General features: G+C 39.7%; 1 protein-coding gene across 1 annotated transcript; it reads left to right on the top strand.

Moving 5' to 3' along the window:
- The first annotated feature begins 1,202 nt into the window (after positions 1-1,202).
- Positions 1,203-19,115, top strand: LOC117305222 (adhesion G-protein coupled receptor G4-like). The gene is made up of 14 exons (XM_033790045.1): positions 1,203-1,263; positions 4,389-5,528; positions 6,799-6,906; positions 8,317-8,568; positions 9,377-9,493; positions 10,248-10,378; positions 10,694-10,840; positions 11,628-11,997; positions 12,243-12,424; positions 13,310-13,513; positions 14,254-14,366; positions 15,683-15,945; positions 17,397-17,463; positions 18,264-19,115. The coding sequence occupies exons 1-14, from the start codon at positions 1,203-1,205 to the stop codon at positions 18,796-18,798; spliced, it is 3,690 nt and encodes a 1,229-aa protein (XP_033645936.1). The 3' UTR covers positions 18,799-19,115.
- Positions 19,116-23,037: the final 3,922 nt, after the last annotated feature.

Raw genomic sequence — 23,037 nt, 5'->3', positions numbered from 1 at the left:
CATTCCATTTCATTTCTCAAGGTGGTAGCGTTTATTGCAGAAAATCAGGAGCTGTATTGTCAATCTGTGAATAATTTCATCCTGAAAACGAACCCGAAGTCTATCGAAAAATTAACAACCCAACCTGCAAAATGTTTAAGTAACCACAAGATATATAGCAGTTCATATTTGATGTTGTTTTATAGGGGGCTTCATAGCGATATAAGTCCAATAAATTTATGCGGATAGCATATACTATATAACCACACACAATTAAAGTTAATAATTATTCAGTCAGTGTTTAGTGCGGGTATGTGCATCTCTATATGTCCCTCGTTTCTAGAGGTTTTCTCGGTCAAATTCGGCAAATGAGCAGCCAATTTCATTTGTATGCGTTCCAATTAAAGCTGTTTTGCTTTTCCAGTTGTTACTGCGTTTCAAATTCAGAATTCGGCCATTCAATTCCGTTTTGGGTCGATTCAAATTCCTTAAGCACTCAATTCAGCGTAGCGTCATTCTTTTTCGTGACACACACGCCTCAAGAAGCGTCTGCGAATTTGAATTCTGCTTTGATGAATTGTTAAATTGAATGATCATTTTGTTAATTCGAATGACGCAACATTACATTTGACTAATCCCAAAACGAAATCGAATGACCCTTTTGAGTATTCGATTTTGCGCGAAATAGAGTAGCTTGGTGGTTAAATTGGCTGCTCTTTTTCCAAAATTGACCGAGAAAACCTATATTAGAACAAAACAAAAACCCGTGTTTTTAGTAAATGTTCCTCCCCCGAATGGAGCAGAAAATGTACAGAAAAAAAAGAAGAAGAAAAAAACTTAATTGAATACATAATGACAGAACCCTCTTGTGAAAAGTGATAGTAATGAATCAAATATTTTAGTCGCGCAATAAGGCGTATCGGAGCCGCCTTTTGGAAATGGACTTTGGCCTTTTTCGATATGGCTTCGGCTTTGGATTCGGCTTCAGGCTTCGTTCTCTCGTCTGCAGCCCTGAGCACGTACGCAAAGAGTGCACAATATTGTCAAAACAACCTTAGCGAGGCCAAGCAAGCCTGAGCCGAATCTGGAGCCGAAGCCGTATAATAGCCAATGAAAACGACGAAGCCAAATAGACAGCAATTTGCGAGATTCGCGACTATTATTGAGCCGCGGTCTGTCGGCAGAGCATCTCGGTAAAGCGGGCTTAGACATCATCGTGAACGATGGCGAAGTTTCGAAGGGAACACATGCTTGTTTTATCGGCACTCATAGTGGTCGTTCAAGGTGAGCTCTTTCTTCTTTCTATGCTTGCTACCGCATTAGAGGAATCACTTTATTTAAAAAAAAAAAATTCGAATAACTTTTTCTAATTTCAAAAGCCCTCTTCTTGCCACAAAACAATCGGTACTCTATGGTGTGGTTGTTGAACGTAAATCCTTTTCTGCCGTCGAGGTGACGTCACAACGTAAGGCCCAAGGGAACAAGTTAATATTAATTTCGGTATTTTCAGCTGCTACAGCAAGACTTGCTGAATCAAGACTTGACTAACACAGCCTTAGGCGGGAATCGAGCCATGGCCACAGTGGTGAGAGGTGAACGCTTTACGTCCAAGGCACCCCATGCCATCCATATCAAGGCTTTGTATACAGTGTTCAATTTCTATATGTCCCTCGATTCTAAAGGTTTTCTCGGTCAAATTCGGCAAATGAGCAGTCAATATCATTTTCATGCGTTCGAATTAAAGCTGTTTTGCCTCTCCAGTTGTTACTGCGTTTCAAATTCAGAATTCGGCCATTCAATTTCGTTTAAAGTCGAGTAAAATTCCTTAAAATCACTCTGTTCAATTTCGCGTACCGTCATTCTTTGTCGGGACACACCCGTCTCAAGAAGCGTTGCGAATTTGAATGCTGCTTTGATGAATTGTTAAATTGAATGATTATTATGTTAAATCGAATGACGCAACATTACATTTGACTGATCATGAAACGAAATCGAATGACCATTTTCAGTAGCATTCGATTTCGCGCGAAATAGAATAGCTTGGTGGTTAAATTGGCTGCTCTTTTTCCGAAATTGGCCGAGAAAACCTATATAAACCTTTGCTTTTAAGACATATTCCAACACTATCTTAGGTCGGCGCTAAACGTCGCTCTTTTACCGTGTCGAGCTGAAATGATTTTTTGCACGACACTGTGCGGCAATTAAAACGAATCGATGACAAACTTCGTTCCGAAGACCAGTGAAACCGTTTCGCCAGGTGTTAGTTTATTTTTTAAGAAATGATTATTTAAGTTTTGTCTCAAGTTGACTCAATAAGTGATCCGACCAGACATCATTAGATCATGTATGCTCATTTTCGGTATCTTATGAGACCATTAACAAAACAAAAACGGGGGAAAACAAAAGGTCACCATAAGGGAATTCTTAAGACATGGGTGCTCCATGGAAAATTGTGTGAAGTCTATGGAAACTGTTAAGTGCAGGGACAAAGGAAATAACAAAAGAACAAATATATTTGCTAAGATGAGTTGGGCACCAGTTGCAACAAAGAAAACTTTATGGAATTTCGGCTAGTACCCAGTTTCTACTGAGCTATATTTGTTCTGTGTTTAGCACATTTTTGTGCTTACTGGCTTTATGAAATTGAGAAAAAGACTCAAACCCACACTCCGTAAGATCAGAAACATCAAAGCACAAATCACGCGCTCTTAATAGCCGCTCGGCCACAACACACCATTTTATACAATTATTACCAATGATATACTTCCCCTAAAAAAACCTTCTTTGTTCATCTTGTGTGAGAAAGTTACACATGAGGTATTGAAACAAAGCAAAAGCAAACAAGACTGATAACAAATATAAATAATTCATTTTGTTTCATTTTCATAATGCATTTACGCACGCAGTACCGTCAACCCACGTCCATAATAAATAAACACAGTCCTTCATCACAGAGTAAATACTAAACGGGTTTAATCAAATGAGGATGCTAGGCGTGTTGCAAAAATATATGCGGGATATTTATTTACCATTTTTTATTATAAGTTGCCCTTAAACATTGTACTTCCTTTTTTGAGCCTGGTGTCCCCCCTCCAAAAAAGGAAACAAAACATGCATAGTGTGCCACACAAACCCAGTCGCAAGGTACCAGTGCTGTGTGAAATGTCCTAGCGCGCAATAGGAGACTTTCCAACGCTAGGTGGCAGCAGACATACCGGGCAAATTTCCATTGTTTACGTAGTTCTGAACATGCGCATAATTCTGAGAACAATGGATTTACCCGGTTAGTCTGCTGCCCTCTATCGTCCCAGAAAGTCTCCCATTGTTGTTAGTTTTTTTAGGGGGCGCTTAGAACCCCGTGCCCTCCCCTCTTGAGCACCGAGTGAGATCAACAAGATGCACAAATTAATGAATGGTTCGATACATTCAGTTAGCCCCTTACCCTGCTTGCCACTCCCCCCAATAATTTTAGAGGGTTCATGTAAGACAACGGGATGGGCCTGGAACCCCAAACTGAAACTGTCAGGTCCTGTCCAATGCTGCCGATCGATCTCAAACTTCTACAGGTTTGTCAGTTTATGTATGTGGTGGATTACATAAAGTGCTTACACTGCCCGTAACTTTTTTGTTAGCAAAACCAATCCTGTAATGTTCCTTTAAGCACAAAAAGGCTTTTCGCAAAATTAGGATAAAATCGAAGTCTTATATAGCACACGTATCTACCAAACAAGGTACTCAAGGCGCTGAGTAAATACAAACTTCCAGAAAGATAGGTTATTGCAATGATAAATTCTGAGACCCAGGTTTACAAGGTGCTACGGCGCATACAGCAGCCACAGCCAGGAACACCAGGGCGAACCCCTTCTTTTCGATAAGTGCACTGAGTGGGTTCTTTTACATGCGTTACACAACACATGGGACCAACGGCTTTACGTCACATTCGAAGGACGAAGCAATGGTTAAGAGTTTTGCTTAAGGACACAAGTGTCATGAATGGCTCGGGATTCAAACCCACACTCTGATGATCAGAGGATTACCATCGTATATTTTCTAAGGTTGCCAAAAAGATATACTACCATGTCACACACTCCGTGTAACTTTCTCAATATTGTTGCTAAGCATTGCTTGGCAAATTTAAGCAATATGTTTTGGTTAATAAGGTTTTTGAAATTAGGCTCTGCTTGTCCTGTTGTGACGTAGGCCATACTTTTTTCCCCCGCAAGTGCACAACATTTTATATAAAACTAGTTGCTTGAATGATTTCCAGTTACAAAATTACACATTCCAATATCCCACATTCGTTCTTTACTTGCAAATTTTTCTCTGACAATAATGATACGCGTTTGTCTGTCTGTTTGTGACAGTTTCTGTTTTTGTTGTCTGTTTGTTATCTCCGATTATTTTCACAGGTCAGACAACCTCCACTTTGAATGAGACAAATTATGAGAACTCCACATTCAGATACACCCCTGATGGAATGAATAACACTAACGAAACTATGGGAACCACCACTGGCCAGCCAACCTCTACTCCGGTCACTGAACGTTTCACAACGCCGAAGTCAACCATTACTTATGGTACGAGTGAAGTGAACTCGACATCTGAACCGCCGGCCACATATGAAACCTCCACAATAGAAGAGATCGATGTCGACAACGCCACAACTGAAGTGGTCACAACCGACACGCCAAACACAACGCTGGTCACTTACGAAATGACCAAAGAGACTGCTACTGGACGCACTACAACGGACCTGCCAGTAACAACATTGGCCACAGTGGTTGGGACTACTGTCGATCACGCTACAACCGGAGCCACAACTGACACGACAATGCTGGCCACGAGTGAAGAGAGTACAGTCGACAAGGCAATAACTTCGATTCTAATAACTGACGAACCAACAACAATGCTGGTCACTCATGAAATTACCACAATTGAAGACACCACTGTCGACAGTGCAACAAATGACCAGCCAACAACAGTATTGGCCACTAATGAAGTGACCAAAACGGAAGTGACTACTGTCGACATCTCCACAACTGACCAGCCAACTACAATAAAGGCAACAACTTTAATGACCACAACTGACCAGCCAAACACAACGGTGACCACATATGAAATGACCTCCACAGAAGAGACTACTGTCGAAAGTGCCACAACTAAAATTATAGAAACTGGTGAGCCAGCAACAATGCTGGCCACTAATGGAATGAACACAGTGACCGACACCACTGGCGACAGCTTCACAACTGACCAGCCAAAACCGTTAAGCACAACTATTAAGCAAAACACAACGCTGACCACATATGACATGAGAACTATGGAAGATACCACTGTCGACATTGCCACATCTGGCGACCCAACAACAATAATGACCACTCCAGATATTACCACAGCGGGATACACCTCTGGCGACAGCGCTACGACTTATTCCCAGCCAACAACTATAATATCGGCCACTGATGAAATGACCGCAACGGAAGAGACCACTGTCGATCATGGCACAACCGACCAGCCAATCACAACACCGACGAGTATTACGACAATCGGTATGTTGAACCAACTGCGATTCAATAAGCCACTTCGGAATTGCAGCTGCGCCTGTCTGTTACTGCTGACAACGCAATTTGTCCATAGGGTGCGTTCGATTAGCTTCCCCGGGTCGACCCTGGTGTGTGACGTTTTCTTATTCCAGGACGAACGAATGCAGATAGTTACCCACGTTCGTTCTGGAAAAAACCCGCCACACACCGGGGTCGACCCAGGGAAGCTAAATGAACGAACCCATTATATCTCCCGTGTCCTTTTGACAATGCCAGTGGGTATTGTCAAAAGGTTACGTGAGATAGACAAAATCGTTTGTCAGCAGTAACAGATGCATGTATTGAAATTTAAATAACATGCTTACAGAATGGGCCATATTTTTGACCGCGTGAGGGCGCTCTCAATCACTTCCGGGGGGTATATTCGTTCATACCCAAAACAGTTTTTAAAGATTGGAACACATTATAACCACAGACATCTAATCCATCACAGACAATAAGACTTTTAAAGGAGCCGCTATAATCCACCTCTAAAGCAAATTGAAACTACGGCGTAACAAAAGTGACAGAACGCCTATTAATTTGTGCAGGGCGAATCGCGTGTACCCCCGGAAGTGATCAAAATACTATTTATAGCGCCCTCGCGCGGTCAAAAATAAGGGGCATTGGATTTTGTCACAAAACAGGTGCTGGTAGTGCACTTTATGTAAACCGCTTTATGCACAAACTATTTTTTTGTTGCCTTACCTTATTCTGCAATGTTCCTTTAAAACGTTTTCCCTTAGTAATGCATACACCAAGAGTATGTTGCCATCCCATAACAGTTATTGTAAAAGTATTTAGTCAATGAGAAAGGGGTCTGGTTTTACACATCTTTTGATGACAGTTTTTATACTTTTGTTTCAACCTTGACAGCCCCTGTACAACTTGTAACTATTGTGTATGTCTGAAGATTAAAAAAAAAAAAAAAAACTCTGCTGAAGGGTCGATTGCTTTTGTAAAGAAATTTAGTTTACTTTTTTCTGCGCACCATTAGTTATGTAATCCTTAAAGTGTTGTTCACAGGTTACATGCTTATTCATATACAGCTCAGACACATCTAAAGCCACATGCTAGCTTATTAAAATTATAATTATTCAAGAGTGTATGGTCATCTAAGAGTTTATAGTAATTAGGAATGGTTGTGGCCGCACGAACAGGCATAGTTCGTCAATGGATGCGTATATTATTTGTTACTGAGAGGGAACAAAAACATTGTCTTTTATTTTATTTTCAGGTGCTTTTGATCAATGCTCTACAGGTGCATATTGTTTTAACAATGGTAATTGTACTGACGGTACATGTGATTGCCCTGTTGGGATAATCGGACAGAGATGTGAATACGGTAACCATTTACTTTTTTGTTTTGCCCCAATCGGGAACTAGATTACTTATTTAGATGTGTATCGCTAACAATATCTGAAAAACTGAAAACCCAGCTTGTGTTCATGATTTGGATCGGGTTACCTGCCGACTCCTATGTAGGTTGCCCCCTGTCCAAAGTGCAGCCTTCCACATCGTCATGGTTTCGTTTTTGAAGGCACTATAAACACTATTTGTTATTACTCAAAATAATGATTAGCATAATAACTTACTTAGTAACAAGCAATGGAGAGCTGGTGATAGTGTAAAACATTGTGAGAAACGGCTCCCTCTGAAGTAACGCAGTTTTTGAGTGAGTGTAACTTCTCACTCAATACTAAAATACTTTAGCATTTTATTGGGCATCTGATGAAAGCACACTATATGTACACCAAGTGTTAATTCATTACTCTCTTGCATCATTGATGAGCCCAAGTTTTCACAGATTTGGCATTTTATGCATATGTTTGAATACACCAAGTGAGAAATATTGGTGTGTCCAGTGCCTTTAAACCAATCTTTGGTCGGAGTTGTTTATCGTCTGGCAAGTTTCTTTCCAAAAACAAGATATTAACTGCAACGAAGACTGCATTTTTCTACGAAATCAAATATTGTTAAATTCTATTATTACAAAAAGTTGCAACTTAAGTATTGTACAATTCATTTGGTAAAAGTTTGCATTTTTAATTCCAAAGATATGGATATAACAATAATCAAACAGAAGAAGTATGATATAATTAGGCACACAATGATCAATAATAAGCAGCAATTTAATGACAGTATTTAAAGGCAGTGGACACTATTGGTAATTACTCAAAATATTTATTAGCATAAAACCTTTCTTGGTGACGAGGTATTGGAAAGAGGTTGACGGTATAAAACATTGTGAGAAACTGCTCCCTCTGAAGTGCCATAGTTTTCGAGTAAGAAGTAATTTTCCACGAATTTGATTTCAAGACCTCAGATTTAGAACTTGAGGTCTCGAAATCAACCATCTAAACGCAGACAACTTCGTGTGACAAGGGTGTTTTTTCTTTCATTATTATCTCGCAAGTTTGATGACCGATTGGGCTCAAATTTTCACAGGTTTGTTATTTTATGCATACTGTTGAGATATACCAACTGTGAAGGCTAGTCTTTGACAATTATCAATAGTGACCACTGCCTTTAATGTATAATGTCAAGCGAGATGCTTTTGTTCTCTAACCTATGGACAAACAAACATTTAGTACAACAAGGTACAGTCACATATGGACACGAATAGAGCATACGAGTAGTGTGAGACAAGGCCAATAACTTAGATACACCTAATTTTATGAAAGGAACTTAGTTCTTAAGTTTTTAACAAAGGCGGATAGATGACCGCTTCCTTTCTTCTTGAACTATGTTTCAGATTATTTGGGATGGTGTTCGGGCCCGCCAACGGAAAGCCGTCGTGATATCTACGATGGGCGAAACCACACCATCGTCACATGGGCGGATCCCATCGCTGCTGGTGGTAACCCCAGCTGCACAGTAGAGTTTCAATGTTATCCACAATCCGGCAGCCGATTCCCGATTGGTCAAAATACAGTTCGATGCACAGCTTTGGGAGAATCCATTTGTTCGTGTAATGACTCATGCGAATTTGATGTATCCGTAACTGGTACGTAAGAAACGTTTACATTCGGAACAGTCAATGTTTAAACAAAAATAAGAATAGTTTTTAACCCTTTCTAGGATAGGGTCTATTCAATAAGTTTAAGTTGAAGCCAATTATACTCATCGATGGGTGTCACATTTTGTTTCTTTTCAACATGCAATCTTTTTCCATAGTATTTCATGGACGTAAGGGTACAAACGACGTACATTTTATATAGATACCTGTCATTTAATAATTTCTCAAGTCTATGTAAGAACATATTATTTATATTTTGATTGGTGAAACATGCGTCATGTGTCATACTTTGTTTAGCCAACGTATTTACTGATGCAATACAGGAGTCATAAATTGATAAAACATATATAGGACGTCTGGGCACTTCACTGCGTCGTTGAACACATGCAGTAACCGTTTTTTTCCCTTCATCTCTGTCCTTATTAACTGACTTAACCATTGCTTTGTCCTTCGGATGGGACGTAAAGCCGTTGGCCCCGTGTGTTGTGAAACGCACGTAAAAGAACCCAGTGCACTTGTCGAAAAGAGAATGGGTTCGCCCGGTGTTCCTGGCTGTGGCTAATGCTTGCGCCGTATAGCACCTTGTAAATATTCTTATAAGGTGCTACATAATCGGGGTTTAGAGTTCTATCTTTTTTTTGTAAAAAAGGTACATTCTGAGCGCCTTCAACTCCTTGTTGGTAGATACGTGCGCTGTATAATACTTCGACGTTATTATCACCTAAGATTGACTGACCGTAAATTACTTCTCAACTGCTGAAAAATTAAAGGCATAACTTTTAACATTACTTCTCAGCCTGGTGTCCTGATGATATATATATATTAATGAATGGTGGGTTTGTCACATTCGAAGCAACACAGCCATGGTCATCTCAAAACTCGGTGGAGGAATGTGCAGTGACCGATGATCCAAGTAAGTATATACTTTCTCACTAAAGGCACTGGCCACGTTAGGTAATTGTCACTCAATGGGTGTGTATCCAAACATATGCATTAAATAACAAATGTGTTAATTTTTTACTCAATTATTGATCACCGATATTGTAAGAGGATTGTGAAAGAAAACATTTACCCTTATTGCTGAAATGATGTGATAACTTTCAGATTCCAAAAGAACACTTCCGGCCTTTAGTCTTTTATCAGATTCAAATAGTTGGGTAGAAACCTCTTTCTCAAAAACTACGTTACTTCAGAGGGAGCCGTTTCTCACTATGTTTTATACTACCAGCAGCTCTACATTGCTCGTAACGTGTCTAGTGCCTTAAAGTAACATAATAAGATTTCCCTTCTTTTTTTATTGTCGGGCAGAAAATTTGAATTGGACTGGACCCTATTTTTCCACGACACCTTCTCAATACAGTGCGCCACTATGTGTCTTTACAAGGAAATGGAATACATGCGCAATTTAGATGATGTACACACACGAAATTTGCAATAGTAAAAATCAATATAAAAACAAAAGAAAATGAGTACCAATGACACAATACAAACAAAGACTTTGAAATGCCTGTTGTAAGCACGAAATATAGATTGCTGCGTGAAATGTGAGTGTTGAATGGAATAATGAAATAATGAAAACTGCCCCCCATTTAAAATAATCTCTTGTTTGCAAACACTAGGTGGCGCACTTTGTTTTGACCCACCTAATTTCTTTTCTTCATCTGAAGGTACAATGACTTCCCGTGCTTCACGCGAATGCAATGGAAGCGCCGAAACTGGCGCATTCTGGAGCGATCCTGTTTTTGTTGAATGCTACGAAAAGCCAAGTGTCAACGACTACCTGGATAATTTATCAGAAGTAAGCACGCTGAAGAATTCGTTTGAATTAACGTTTCTTGAAAATCATGTTTTTCATTGACTTTGTGTTGTGTTGTACAATTGCCTCCTGTAATCTACAGTCAAAGAAATGTTGAACATCGTGAAGGGCTTTCACAGTGTTTGTGCTTTTGAAACGGGGCAAAGTAGCACGATGCTAATCCGAGTCTGCCAACCCCCCCCCCCCCAGGGAAATTGTTTAACAACCCCGTTCATACTTTCCCCACTAAGCCATCACCAAAATGAACACCATTATCTTTTCTATTTCTATTTCCATATCACCTTTGTTTGTGGTTAGCAACAAGTGACAGAAGACAACGTGGCCGAAGTGTCCTTGGCTTTGATGGCATTGACGAATAAAACATCCTCTATCGACAGTGAAGGTATTTCCTCCACGGCTACCGTCCTGGACAACATTATCAGCATCGGAAGCCCATCGCCACAGGTTCGGGTTATAAGACAAGGGTTTTTAAAACGATACAATAGCCAAGTTCGCACGAGGACCAGCGATAGGCAGTTGGCGATTATACTCAAAATAATTATTAGCACAAAACCTGTTGGTAGTATACAAATATTGACTGCTTTGAGTGCTATGGTTAAAACTACGACTCCCGAGGTGATCCCCGGACCGTTATATTTTTTCCCGAGGCGCAATGGAACGGTTCGGGGATCACCGAGGGAGTCGTAGTTTTAACCATAGCACGAGATAAAGCAGTCAATATTTGTTTTATAACACCCCATCAAGAGACTATTTATCATCTTCGTACACATAACGTTTGTACGCGCGTTTCAGATACACAGATGCACAACTAATTGGGTTCGAGGTGGGTAATTACAAAAAGACGTAGGTACTGCACGCCGTGTGATAGTCGTCGGACTATCACACGGCAAACGATGCACTATCACACGGCCGCCGTAGTAAAACTAAGACATATCTTGTGACGCACTCTAAACCAATGAAAAGGCAGAATATTTGTAAGGGGTGTTATAAAAAACATTGTGAGAAACGGCTCCCTCTGAAGTGACGTAGTTTTCGAGAAAGAAGTAGTTTTCCGCGAACTTGATTTCGAGACCTCAGAATTAGATTTTGAGGTCTCGAAATCTAGCATCTGAAATCACACAACTTCGTGTGACAATGGTGTTTTTCTTTCATATTATCTCGCAACTTCGACGACCAATGGTGTGTCAGTAACTACTTTAAATTTCCATTGGTTTTATATTATCTGCTTTAGGTTACTACAGATGTCATTAATGTTGTGAATAATGTTCTACAAGTGTCTGAAGACTCCCTCCTGCAAAGTGACAACTCGACCTCCCGTATCGTAAAGGCAGTGGAGAAACAGGTATCCTTAGTCGTATCCAATGGCATCAACTTTAGTGCAGTGGCTAGTAGCCTTGCCGTCAAGGCGCTCAATGTCCCACTCACGGAGAACTTCAGAGGGATCGTATTCTCGACGAGGCAAAACGAAGACGGGAATGATAACCTCGAGGAAGATGACGTCAACGTCTGCACCAAGTGTGAGGAGACTGGGGGAGACGGGAAGACAATAGACACGTCTATCAGTCTACCGGGAGATATTTTGAGCTTGGTTAACATTACAGGTGTGTGTCTAAGAAGTGAGGAAAGAAGTTCCAACATCTTTTCTCGGCACTTGTATATCCAGACATTAAATTGCACTATATTGGGGGGGGGGGGGGGGGGGGGGGGGGGTTAAGAGGAATGTTTTTCACCGTGAAGAATAACACAAACATTATATTGAAGTGAGATAAGATTTCTTATTGTATTTATCTCACAAATTCTCTGTAATGTTTCAACAAACAACAGTTACCTATTTTTGAATTCATAGGCAAAGTGCCAATCAGTTTTACTGTCTATCAGAACGCTAAGCTGTTCGGCTCTGGCCGTAGTTCGTCGTCTTCTACACCCACTGTGGGTAGCAGGATTGTCTCGGCTTCAATTAACGGGGCCACTGTCGAAAACCTGCCGCCCAACGCGTCGGTTGTGACGTCATTTCTGTTACTGTCGCAGGTGAGTTTCACTAGTTGTGTCTATTTCGTGCCATACAAGGCCATGACACACGAGGCAATTTTTTAAAGGCAGTGGGCACTATTGTTAATTACTCAAAATAATTAATAGCGTAAAAACTTTCTTGGTGACGAGTAATGGAGAGAGGTTGATGGTATAAAACATTGTGAGAAACGGCTCCCTCTGAAGTGAGGTAGTTTTCGAGAAAGGATTATTGTCCACGAATTTTATTTCGAGACCTCAAGTTTAGAATTTGAGGTCTCGAAATCAACTATTTATTAAACGCACACAAGTTCGTGTGACAAGGGTATTTTTTCTTTCATTATTATCTCGCAAGTTCGATGACCGATTGAGCTCAAATTTGTACAGATTTGTTATTTTATGCATATGTTGAGATACACCAACTGTGAAGGCTAGTCTTTGACAATTACCAATAGTGTCCACTGCCTTTAAGACAATGCAATCTCAAAAGAAATGAATAGAGATGATTATTTTTCCGTTAGGCGGTGTACAAATCGTGCCTGCAGGAGGTCCAGGCTCGTGGCTCTTTTGTAACCATGTGACGTTATAGGTGACATGTCGTTGTGTATTTTGATGCGTCTCTGTGTATAAGCTTTGTTATAATGTTCCTGCCGATGTTGCTGGTTTTTCATTGTTTTGTGCAGCAATATTTTATTAATTGAATTATTTTAAAACACAAAACACTGTAAGTTGCTAAAACAAATAAATAACGCTATAGCTATTATTAGGTGGATGTATTGCAGAATGCAGTTTTAATATATTTTTTAGAAAAACATACATCAAGTGAAAATCCAAACGACTCGTAAAATGTTTACGGTTTGATCGACATAACGTTATTTGTAATAATTTGGTTGCTTTATTTTAAAGGTACGCCAAAGTGACGTGGCGCGGACAAGCCGTGAGTCAATCAATGGAGTTGCTGACGTCACCAACATTCATTGCGTTTTCTGGGATTTCAAACTAAACAACGGCATTGGTGATTGGTCGAAAGAGGGCTGTCAGCTAGTCTCTCTCTCCAGCAGGAGGGCAGAGTGTAAATGCAATCACTTAACTAGCTTTGCTGTACTCGTGGTGAGAACCCCGCATTCCGCCTTCAAGAAAAGGTCACACATCTCTCGGGTTGTGTTGCTGTGCAATAGGATGTGCAAGTCTCGCGAGTCTTCATAAACGAGAAAGAAAGAAAAACAACTCGAACGAAGACTATATGTTTTCATTTGAAACAATATCTTTTGTTTACATTATAGGCCTACGAAATTCTTCCAAATGAAAAAGGCCCATAACAAAATTATCAATCCAATTTTATTTCTGAACACACCACATTAAAACTTGGGACCCGGATGCTTTATTTTTTGTTGAAATCCCATTTGCCAATTACGCCCAAATATGTGCGACCATTACATTTTTAATGATAACATGAACGTCACATATGGGCAAAATTAATATGTTTACTTGAGACCCAAAATGGAGGTCAAGTCTACTTCGCTCCATGGTTCTCTTTTTTAACTCATTAAAATGATTTTACTTTCATATTTCTAAAGACTAATTGTTTCGCAACTTTCCCAACAGCATGATATAATTTGTATAGCAACAAACTAAGCTTTAAAGTATATGTGAAGGAACCGAACTACGCAAGTAAGAATACGTTGGAGTATTGTACATCAACGATACGGCATTTCTTATACGCCCAATTTTGTTTCTCGTATGAATGGACCGCAAAATTAACATTTTAATATTCATGAATGACCTTTTTTTCTATCGTGTGGTTTAAAGAAAGAAAATTGACATCTTGAGACATCTTTTTGTTTTTGAAGGATATTCATGGCCAGAAGCAGAGTAGCGTTGCCTTGGATATCATAAACAAGATAGGTTGTGGAGTGTCCATCATTGCACTGCTTCTTACACTCGTCGTATACTTGGCCATCAGGTGAGATTTCATCATTTATCAATCAATCAATCAACATTTATAAACCGCCTAAATTTTAGATTTGCTCAAAGGTGCCTATAGGGACGAATAGAAGAACTCTATTGCTGGTAGACATCTAGTCTTGGTGCAAGACGTTGTTGTTCATTATCACTCAACTATCGCGGTCCCCCACTCCACTCCGCCGCGTACATTACTATCGAACGACAGCGGGCGCTGTAGGGGGAAACAAAAATGTCTTGCATCAAGACTAGTAAGCTTCCTGAAAACAGATGTGTCTTAGTTCTTATGACAGGAACAAGAACGTATGGACAGACAGGTAGAACAAAGACAGAAATGATAAAGATGACCATGATGAGGATACCAATTTTGGTTTTACCCTTAGTGTATTATACCACTGCATACTCTGGGTGCGTTCTTTAGCTTCGTTCCCTCAGTCGACCCGGTCTGCCCCGGTACGTTTTAATAGCTTTGACGTCATTCCAAGGGCTCACCCGGGTCATCCCCCAGTGCCCTGTTTGTGGAGTGGGTCACTTGGGGCTGACCCGAGGTGCATGGCGTCACCACGAGAGGGCGAGTGTGATCGTTCGATTAGCTCTTGTCAGGGGCTCTGATCACCCGAGTGAGCACCGTGGGTCGACCCAGGGAAGCTAATCGAACGCACACATACTTGGTACTTTTTTTCGACCTCTGTGAAAACAATCACAATCACTCGGTTTGGACCCGAACCCATACACGACCTTAGTTTGCAATACCCAAGATGCCTGCGTGATTTTTAGGCATATACAGAGCTAACATACATCGATGTCAGGGTAAAACCAACTTTAATATCCTTTATCCCCGGTGCGAATCTAACAGATATATTATACAATGATAATGAATGTTTATGAGTGCAATGGTTCGAATATGTTCATGAGTTGAAAGATGGAATGTTCTATTCAACGAGGCGAAGCCGAGTTGAATGGATCATCCTCCAATCAAATGGCAATGATCTGCTTGGGTGTTATAGAATAAATCCGGTGAGATTTCATCATTTATCAACCGCCTAAATGTTAGGTTTGCTCAAAGACGCCCCGTTGCCACATCATGAATGAAGAACTTATTGATTGCTGGTAGAACTCTAGTCTTACTAAATGTTTGTCTGTCCATAGGTTAGAGAACAAAAGCATGAATCATTATGTACATACTTCATACTAAAATTATTGCTATTGTAATTTAGAAAAGGTGCATTATTATATTGAATGACATCATTGAAAAACATGTTACTGAATGAATGAAATGAAATGAATGAATGAATGAATGAATTTATACTCCCCCAGGTCTCTCCGGGGGAAGTTACCAGGCCGTATCCTCATCTGTCTCTCATTGTCTCTACTGTGTCTATACACGATTTTCTTGATCGGCATCGAGCAAACAGCCACCAGGGCTGGCTGCATCCTGGTCGCCGTGTTGATTCACTATTTCACCCTTGCCTCGCTGGCCTGGATGGCTGTTGAGGCGACCAACTTGTACATGTTCCTAGTCAAAGTCATGAACCTTGGACTCAGGCATTTCCTTGTGAAGGCTTCCTTGCTGGCTTGGGGTAGGTTATTAATGCAGGGATGTATGGGCAGCCAATGTGGCGAAAAAGACCAGGGGTGGATTTCACAAAGAGTTAGGCCTAGTCTTATCTCGAGTTAGGACCAGTTGCTCGTCCTAATTTAGGACTATCCATGCAATTTGTATATCTCCTAGGACTAGTCCTAAGTTAGGACTCTTTGTGAAATCGACCCCAGGCCCTAAATTCATATAGAGCTGCTTAGCGGCCGATGTTTTGCTTACTATGCGATTTCCATTTCATCACGCGTGCTATCACGCATGCTACGCGTGCTAAGCTTACTTCACGAAAATACCTGACGTCATCTTGCAAATCCATGCCAACAAGCAATATGACCGCCTCATTTTTCTGATAACCTGTGAAACACGCTTGCACCTTAGCAATTTTGTTCTGCTACAGTAAGCACAAAAATTTGCTTTCCGTTAAGCAGCGCTATGAAATTGGGCCCGGTGCCAACAATTTCATGAATCTGTGAAGCAGAAAACACTCCTAGCCAAATTTCTTTGCTAAGCAAAACTTGAGTCGGGTACTAGCCACACTCAGTGCAAACTAAATGTAATTTTGGCTGGTAACCTGATTTTTCTATGCAAAACTCTTCTGTGCTCAGCGAATCTTTGTGCTTACAGGCTTTATGAAATTGGGCTTAATGAAATTGTTTGCAGCTTCCATCGTTGGGAATGTACACCCTAAAGGAAATTAACCATATAATTAATATGTATAACCTTAGTTATAACTGAGTTTCACATTTGCTTTGATTTTCGACTTTACATAGCCCTTACATCATACCTGCAATCGTGTTTCAATCCATAGAATCCGTATAATGAAGGAAACTATTTCATCAAGAAATTACTTCATAAAGAAATCCGCTATATTTCCCATTGTGTTTTATTTATACCCTTCAGCATTGTTTTCCAATTTCACGAAACTGTAACTTTGTACCTAATATTACCATACACTGCAAAAATTGAGGTGTTTAAATATACACCATGGATATTTCCACACACCGAAGAGAGAATCGAAATTAACATTATATGGTATAAAAAATATAATGTACTTATTTTGGCAGAAATAAGTGTTATTTTTTACGTCATAATGTCAATTGGCGATTCTTTATGGTATCAATATTATGTGACATTACCCATAGTGTTAATTGTAACACCCAGTTTTTTGCAGTGATGTTTTTGCAATAATTGTGTTGTTGGGTAATAACAAACCATAGGTGGATTTCACAAAGAGTTTAAAAGACTAGTCTTATCTCGAGTTAGGACGAGTTACTCGTCCTAATTTAGGTCTAGCCATACGTTTTTAATATCTTCTGATGCTACATGACTAGTCCTTTACCTAACTCTCTGTCGACTCCTGGGAAGCTATATAGTCATCTTTGTATTTCTATAAGTCACACTATGTTTATGATATATATATTTTGTTTTAAACAGGAATGCCTCTTTTGATTGTAGCAATCATCCTAGCGGTGGATTACACGCAATATGAAAACCAACAGTTGTAAGTCGCACACCCTTTACATACCGGTCGCAATAAAAGCAGACAACTGATGACAGCTGCAGACAACACATTTTAAATGCATTCTAAAACAACGCAGGTGATGTAGATAACTAATATGACTCTTGTACATACATTTAACCAGTTTACTTATGTTCAAATGTTGTTTTAGGTGCATTTTAAAACTTGTTGTCGGCAGCTGTCTTCAAGCGTCGTCAGTTGTCGGCTTCTAGTGTGACCCTTATAGACAACTGACAAATTGATTTGATGACCGTTATTGTCATAGGATCCATTCACAGGTTTACCGACTAAATCCTTTGGTTTCCTCAGTCATGCTGGTAAGTTGTGATTGCAAACATGTGCACGTAGCACATAGAGATTTTACACTCTCACACAGAGAGCATTACGCTGAAATAGTTTTGCTTGAAATGCTCTATTTATTTACTCGTAACAAAAAGTTTCTATAGTTAAAAACCCCAATAATTTAAAACAGTGAAACCATAATAGGTTTTTCTCGTGAGTCCAATAACCGATTCAACCTAAACTTACACAAATTTGTTGGTGGTCATGCGAAGTCATGCAAACTACCTTGCACAAGTTATGGCTGGTATCCTGCTTATTTCTGCTCAGCAAAAAATTTTTTAAGCACTATTTTCTGCTTAAGCGACTCATGACATTGGGCCCATTGGTTACTCACATTTAAGGATTGGAGACGCTATCGTTTCAACTTGCATTTACAAATATTTAGTTAGTTTGGCCAAGTTACAAACCTTAGCATTCCACCTGTTTTTGTTTCTCTTAAGCTGCTTCTTGAGGCCTGGAGGTTGGGCATTTCTGTATGCTGAGATCGTTGTGTTGGCTCTCGTTTTGCTCTACAACACAATCATCTTCATACTGGTTCTCTGGAGCCTGTATTTTCGACAACGTATAAAATCGACCTTGGCGAAAAACCAGAAAGGTAAGGCCGTCAAACGCATCCAGAACTCGGTGGCCATCTCCGTGCTGCTCGGTCTCACCTGGGTCTTCGGTCTTCTCTCCATCTTCGAGTCCTCAAATTTCGTCTTCCAGGTTCTCTTCTCGGTTTTCAACTCGCTCCAGGGTCTCTTAATTTTCTTGATGTTCTGCTGCCGACAGCAAATGCGCGTCACCATCATGAATATGCTACCAATCCGTAACAGGAAGGTGTTCTGTCCGAGGATACCGGATGAGGAGGGGCAGAGCGCCACCAAGAGTACCAATTTCAAATCGCAATCTGATGTCCAGCTGACGTCACTTAGACAGCGTGGTTCCGGTGGTAGCCTTGATGATTCGTACACCAATGCGGTACATGAGGTTTAAGAATCCAGAGATAAAGGGAGTTCTGCGATTATTAATAATAATAATAACAGCAAGTTCTTATACACACAGCGCATTTTCTACGTAACCGTCTCAACGCGCTTTTTACTGGTGCCCTGGTAATTGGGCCAACAACATTCACCTTATCTTTCTCAGCTCCCTGGGTATACAACCTGGGCAACCGTATAGCGCTCCAAAGGCTTGTTCATTCACGCAACCTCTACCCTCGCTCGAGTGTGGGGATCAGTGCTTAAAACTCTGATTATTAGTCCCGAAATAATAGGCATAGGCGATTCGGTGTGGCTGGAGATTTTTGGGGATTTAGGAGACATACGCCTTTTGGCGATAGTTATTTTTTTAACTTTTATGCTCTCCTGGGCACCCCACTGTTGTTTTACTTTGTTTTCTTAAATATGCTTAATGTATGTACATGTGCTTGTAAATGTGATTGCCCGAATAAATAAATATAAATATTATTCTACTTAATCCCCCCCCCCACACACACCCACCCAAATGGCGAACTCTGTAGAAGTTTCGTCTGCCCTCTTTTGAATAAACTTCCTAGTTGACACAGGTGTGACATGTAGAGGAGATTATAACCCCACCCTTCCGGAATTGATCAGCAGAGTGTGGGTTCGAATCCCGGTTGTGACACTTGCTCTGTAAAATTGGGGAGGTAGTGCTTTCCTCTCTATATTGATGATACCTAAGTATGGACTGTAAAAGGGTAAACCCCGTTTTAGCTCTAGGGGTTGGTGGCAACGGCCTCTGGAAAAAAAAATAACTGTAGCCCAAACCTTGAAGTGGCCTTCATGCCTTGTGTGTCTGGCGACTTTTGCATAAAAAAATAAAAATGCCTCCCTGAATCCTCCTGTTTCAGCCCACGTTGATTTCCCATGGGGAAAAGAATCTCCGGGGAAAGATTTCCCTATATTATGATAACGGCTCTTATACGACTGTAAATAAATAAATATAAGATTGTAAATCTGTTCGTATTAATAGAATGTAGGGGGTGATTAACAGACTCGTTCATATGTTTTGTATCGGTTCTGTTTCTCTGGTCAATAGCCGCAAGCATCAATTCATATAAGGTGAAATAAAAATATTGAATAGGGTAGATGGCCTTAGCTTTCGATCCAAACCGGACCTTCTTCAGAGGCATGTGAAATAAAATCATGTAATCGTAAATTCAGTTTTGTGAAACAGTCATTTTCCGATAGAAAGAGTCCATCTGAAAGTTCCTAACCTCGCCTTCAAATTGTGTGAAATGCATTTTTATTTCATACTCTTTCAGAGTGAAATTTGAATCATTAGATATTAACAACAAATGGGTCCGTGCATTCCACACAGGAATGTATTCGTCAGTCCAAAAAACCAATGTCAAATGCAATGCCTTTCTGATGACAATAGTATTATAAGTTTTCTCGGTCAATTTCGGCAAAAGAGCAGCCAATTTAACCACCAAGCTATTCTATTTCGCGCGAAATCGAATGCTTCTGAAAAGGGTCATTCGATTTCATTTTATGATTAGTCAAATGTAATGTTGCGTCATTCGATTTAACAAAATAATCATACAATTTAACAATTCATCAAAGCAGAATTCAAATTCGCAGACGCTTCTTGAGGCGTGTGTGTCACGAAAAAGAATGACGATAGGCTAAATTGATCATAGTGCTAAAGGAATTCGACTCCACTCAAAACGAAATTGAAAGGCCGAATTCTGAATTTGAAACGCAGTAACAACCGAAGAGGCAAAATAGCTTTAATTCGAACGCATGAAAATGAAATTGACTGCTCATTTGCCGAATTTGACCGAGAAAACCTATACTAACAACATTAGGGATGAACTTAAAATTCCGTGTTTAAAAATGTACTGATCCACTTTCTTTTTTAATGTGACGGTTTGTGGATTGGCCAAAAGTTCCACAGGAATGGTATAAAAATACTATTGCGTTTACACCGTTTTAAACACTAAAAGTCACGACACATCGAGCGAGCAAAGGAGAGCTGTTGATTGTATTAAACACTGTGAGAAACGGTTGACTCTGAAGTATTGTAGTTTTTGAGGTAATTTCTCACTCATATAATAAAATATACTTCAGCTGAAGCCTTTTATTACGCATCTGAAATCACACACCTTGTGCAATAAGAGTTTTTTTCGTTCATTATTCTCTTGCAACTTCGTTGACCAATTGAGTCAAAATGTTCACAGACTTGTTATTTTATGCAATGATACATCATGTGAGAATACAGTGTATTTAAGTGGGCACCGGTATTACACGTAAGTCATGACACGTGTTGTTTCAAGGCACTGGACACTTTGGTAATTACTCAAAATTGTTACATTAAAAACTTACTTGGTAACGAGCAAAGGAGAGCTATTGATAACACAAAACTGTGAGAAACGACTGCCTCTGAAGTAACGTAGTTTTTAAGAAAGATGTTATTTCTCACTTAAGTATTTTAATTGAATTCGAGACTTCAGCTGATCGGAGGTCTCGAATTCAAGGCATCTGAAAGTACAACACTTGTGCGACAAGAGTGGTTTTTCTTTCATTATTCTCTCGCAACTTCGACGACAAATTGAGTTCAAATTTTCAACATATGTTGGGACACCAACTGAGAAGACTGGGTTTGACAATTACCAATAGTGACGACCAATAGGAGACTTTCCAACGCTAGGTGGCAGCAGACATACCGGGTAAATTTCCATTGTTTACGTAGTTCTGAACATGCGCATAATTCTGAGAACAATGGATTTACCCGGTAAGTCTGCTGCCCTCTATCGTCCCAGAAAGTCTCCCATTGAGCTCAACATTTCACAGGTTTGTTATTTTATGCATGTTGAGATACACCAACCGTGAAGACTATAGTCTTTGACATCACCGTTTTCTCTGATAAGCGTGCAATGCCTTGGGCGAGTCTTACCGTCTAACAGTCATGGACCTCCTTTTGTTATTGCACACTTTAAAATTAGTAAGTGAAGGGCATAATAATAGTAATGACGTCTTCTACCACAGGGCTCGGTTATTGGCCCTTTAGCCTTTACTCTTTATTCTTCACCACTTGAAGACGTCATTAATCACCATGGTATCTCCAATATGATTTACGCCGACGACACCCAGCTTTATATTATTCTCAAAAATGATGAAAGAGCATCAGGCATAGTCCAGCTTCAAGAATGCCTGAAAGACATCAAGTCATGGTCTACTAAGAACTCTCTTAAGTTAAACGACAACAAAACAGAGGTCATCCATTTTTCCAGTCGTCACAGACCTGTTAGTCCTCTCTCAAGTATCACACTCAGAAAAAGAATGGTAAAAAAAGTTATGTTAAATGTGTTAAGTAAAAAAATACGTAACATAAGTAAAAATTAATGAAAAATTTAAGCAAGACGTTTGTGTAAATAAAAAACTACTCAAATAGTTAGTAAAACTAATAGTTTACATAACTTAGCAACTTTAAACACATATTATGCAAATCTTACTGAACTGGTTGTAAAAGTTTACATGGTGTTTAGTAAACCACGATATTTTACTCAAGTATTGTGCAAAATACGCAGCGTGTGACTTGTCTGCTGGGGTCGCGCTCTGTGTTCTACAGTGTAACCACACACAACGTAACGAAATGGATCTCATGAAGGAAAAACTTCTTGAGTGAAACTTCCCTCATTTAGTTGAGACGTTTGACGGTAAGTACTATATTAATGATAAATAAATACAGTTTCCTTTGTGTTTACTAATTGGTATGAGCTAAATTATTTCATCGTCATTAGCTTCAATGAAATAATTTAGCTCATACCAATTAGTAAGCACAACGGAAACTGTATTTATTCATCACTAATGATGATTTTGTCGAAAACTAACGCCTTCGCATTTAATTAGTATGAGCATTGAGCCAAATAAAAGCCTTGAAAAGCTATTGTGTCCATTTTATCCTTACACAAAAATATTCGAGAGCCGATTATTGTTCCCAATGGGAGCTTGTACTTTTATACAAACATTACCAAAAGGGTAAACAATTGTGCATAAATATTAAGCTATCTGTTAAAAATTGAACTACGATTCCAGTTGTTTACTGCAAGAATCTTGAAAAATTGGTTTTCAGAAACTCGGGCGGTGCAGTGAAAGTTCTTGCACAAAATGTTTGCAAATACGTATCAAAATCATAAGAGATGTGATAGTTGTGATAGTTTGGATTAATGGAACAATTTTACAGTTTAAATAGGAACTCAAAGGTCAA

This window comes from Asterias rubens, chromosome 2 (assembly GCF_902459465.1).
Source record: "Asterias rubens chromosome 2, eAstRub1.3, whole genome shotgun sequence".
Lineage (NCBI taxonomy): Eukaryota > Metazoa > Echinodermata > Asteroidea > Forcipulatida > Asteriidae > Asterias > Asterias rubens.
This window is presented reverse-complemented; position numbering and strand designations above follow the sequence as displayed.

Coding starts and splice junctions, on each gene's coding strand:
- LOC117305222 (XM_033790045.1), top strand. CDS start 1,203: ATGGCGAAGTTTCGAAGGGAACACATGCTTGTTTTATCGGCACTCATA. Junction 6,907..8,316: donor CGGACAGAGATGTGAATACG/GTAACCATTTAC, acceptor ACTATGTTTCAG/ATTATTTGGGATGGTGTTCG. Junction 14,367..15,682: donor GTCGTATACTTGGCCATCAG/GTGAGATTTCAT, acceptor ATACTCCCCCAG/GTCTCTCCGGGGGAAGTTAC.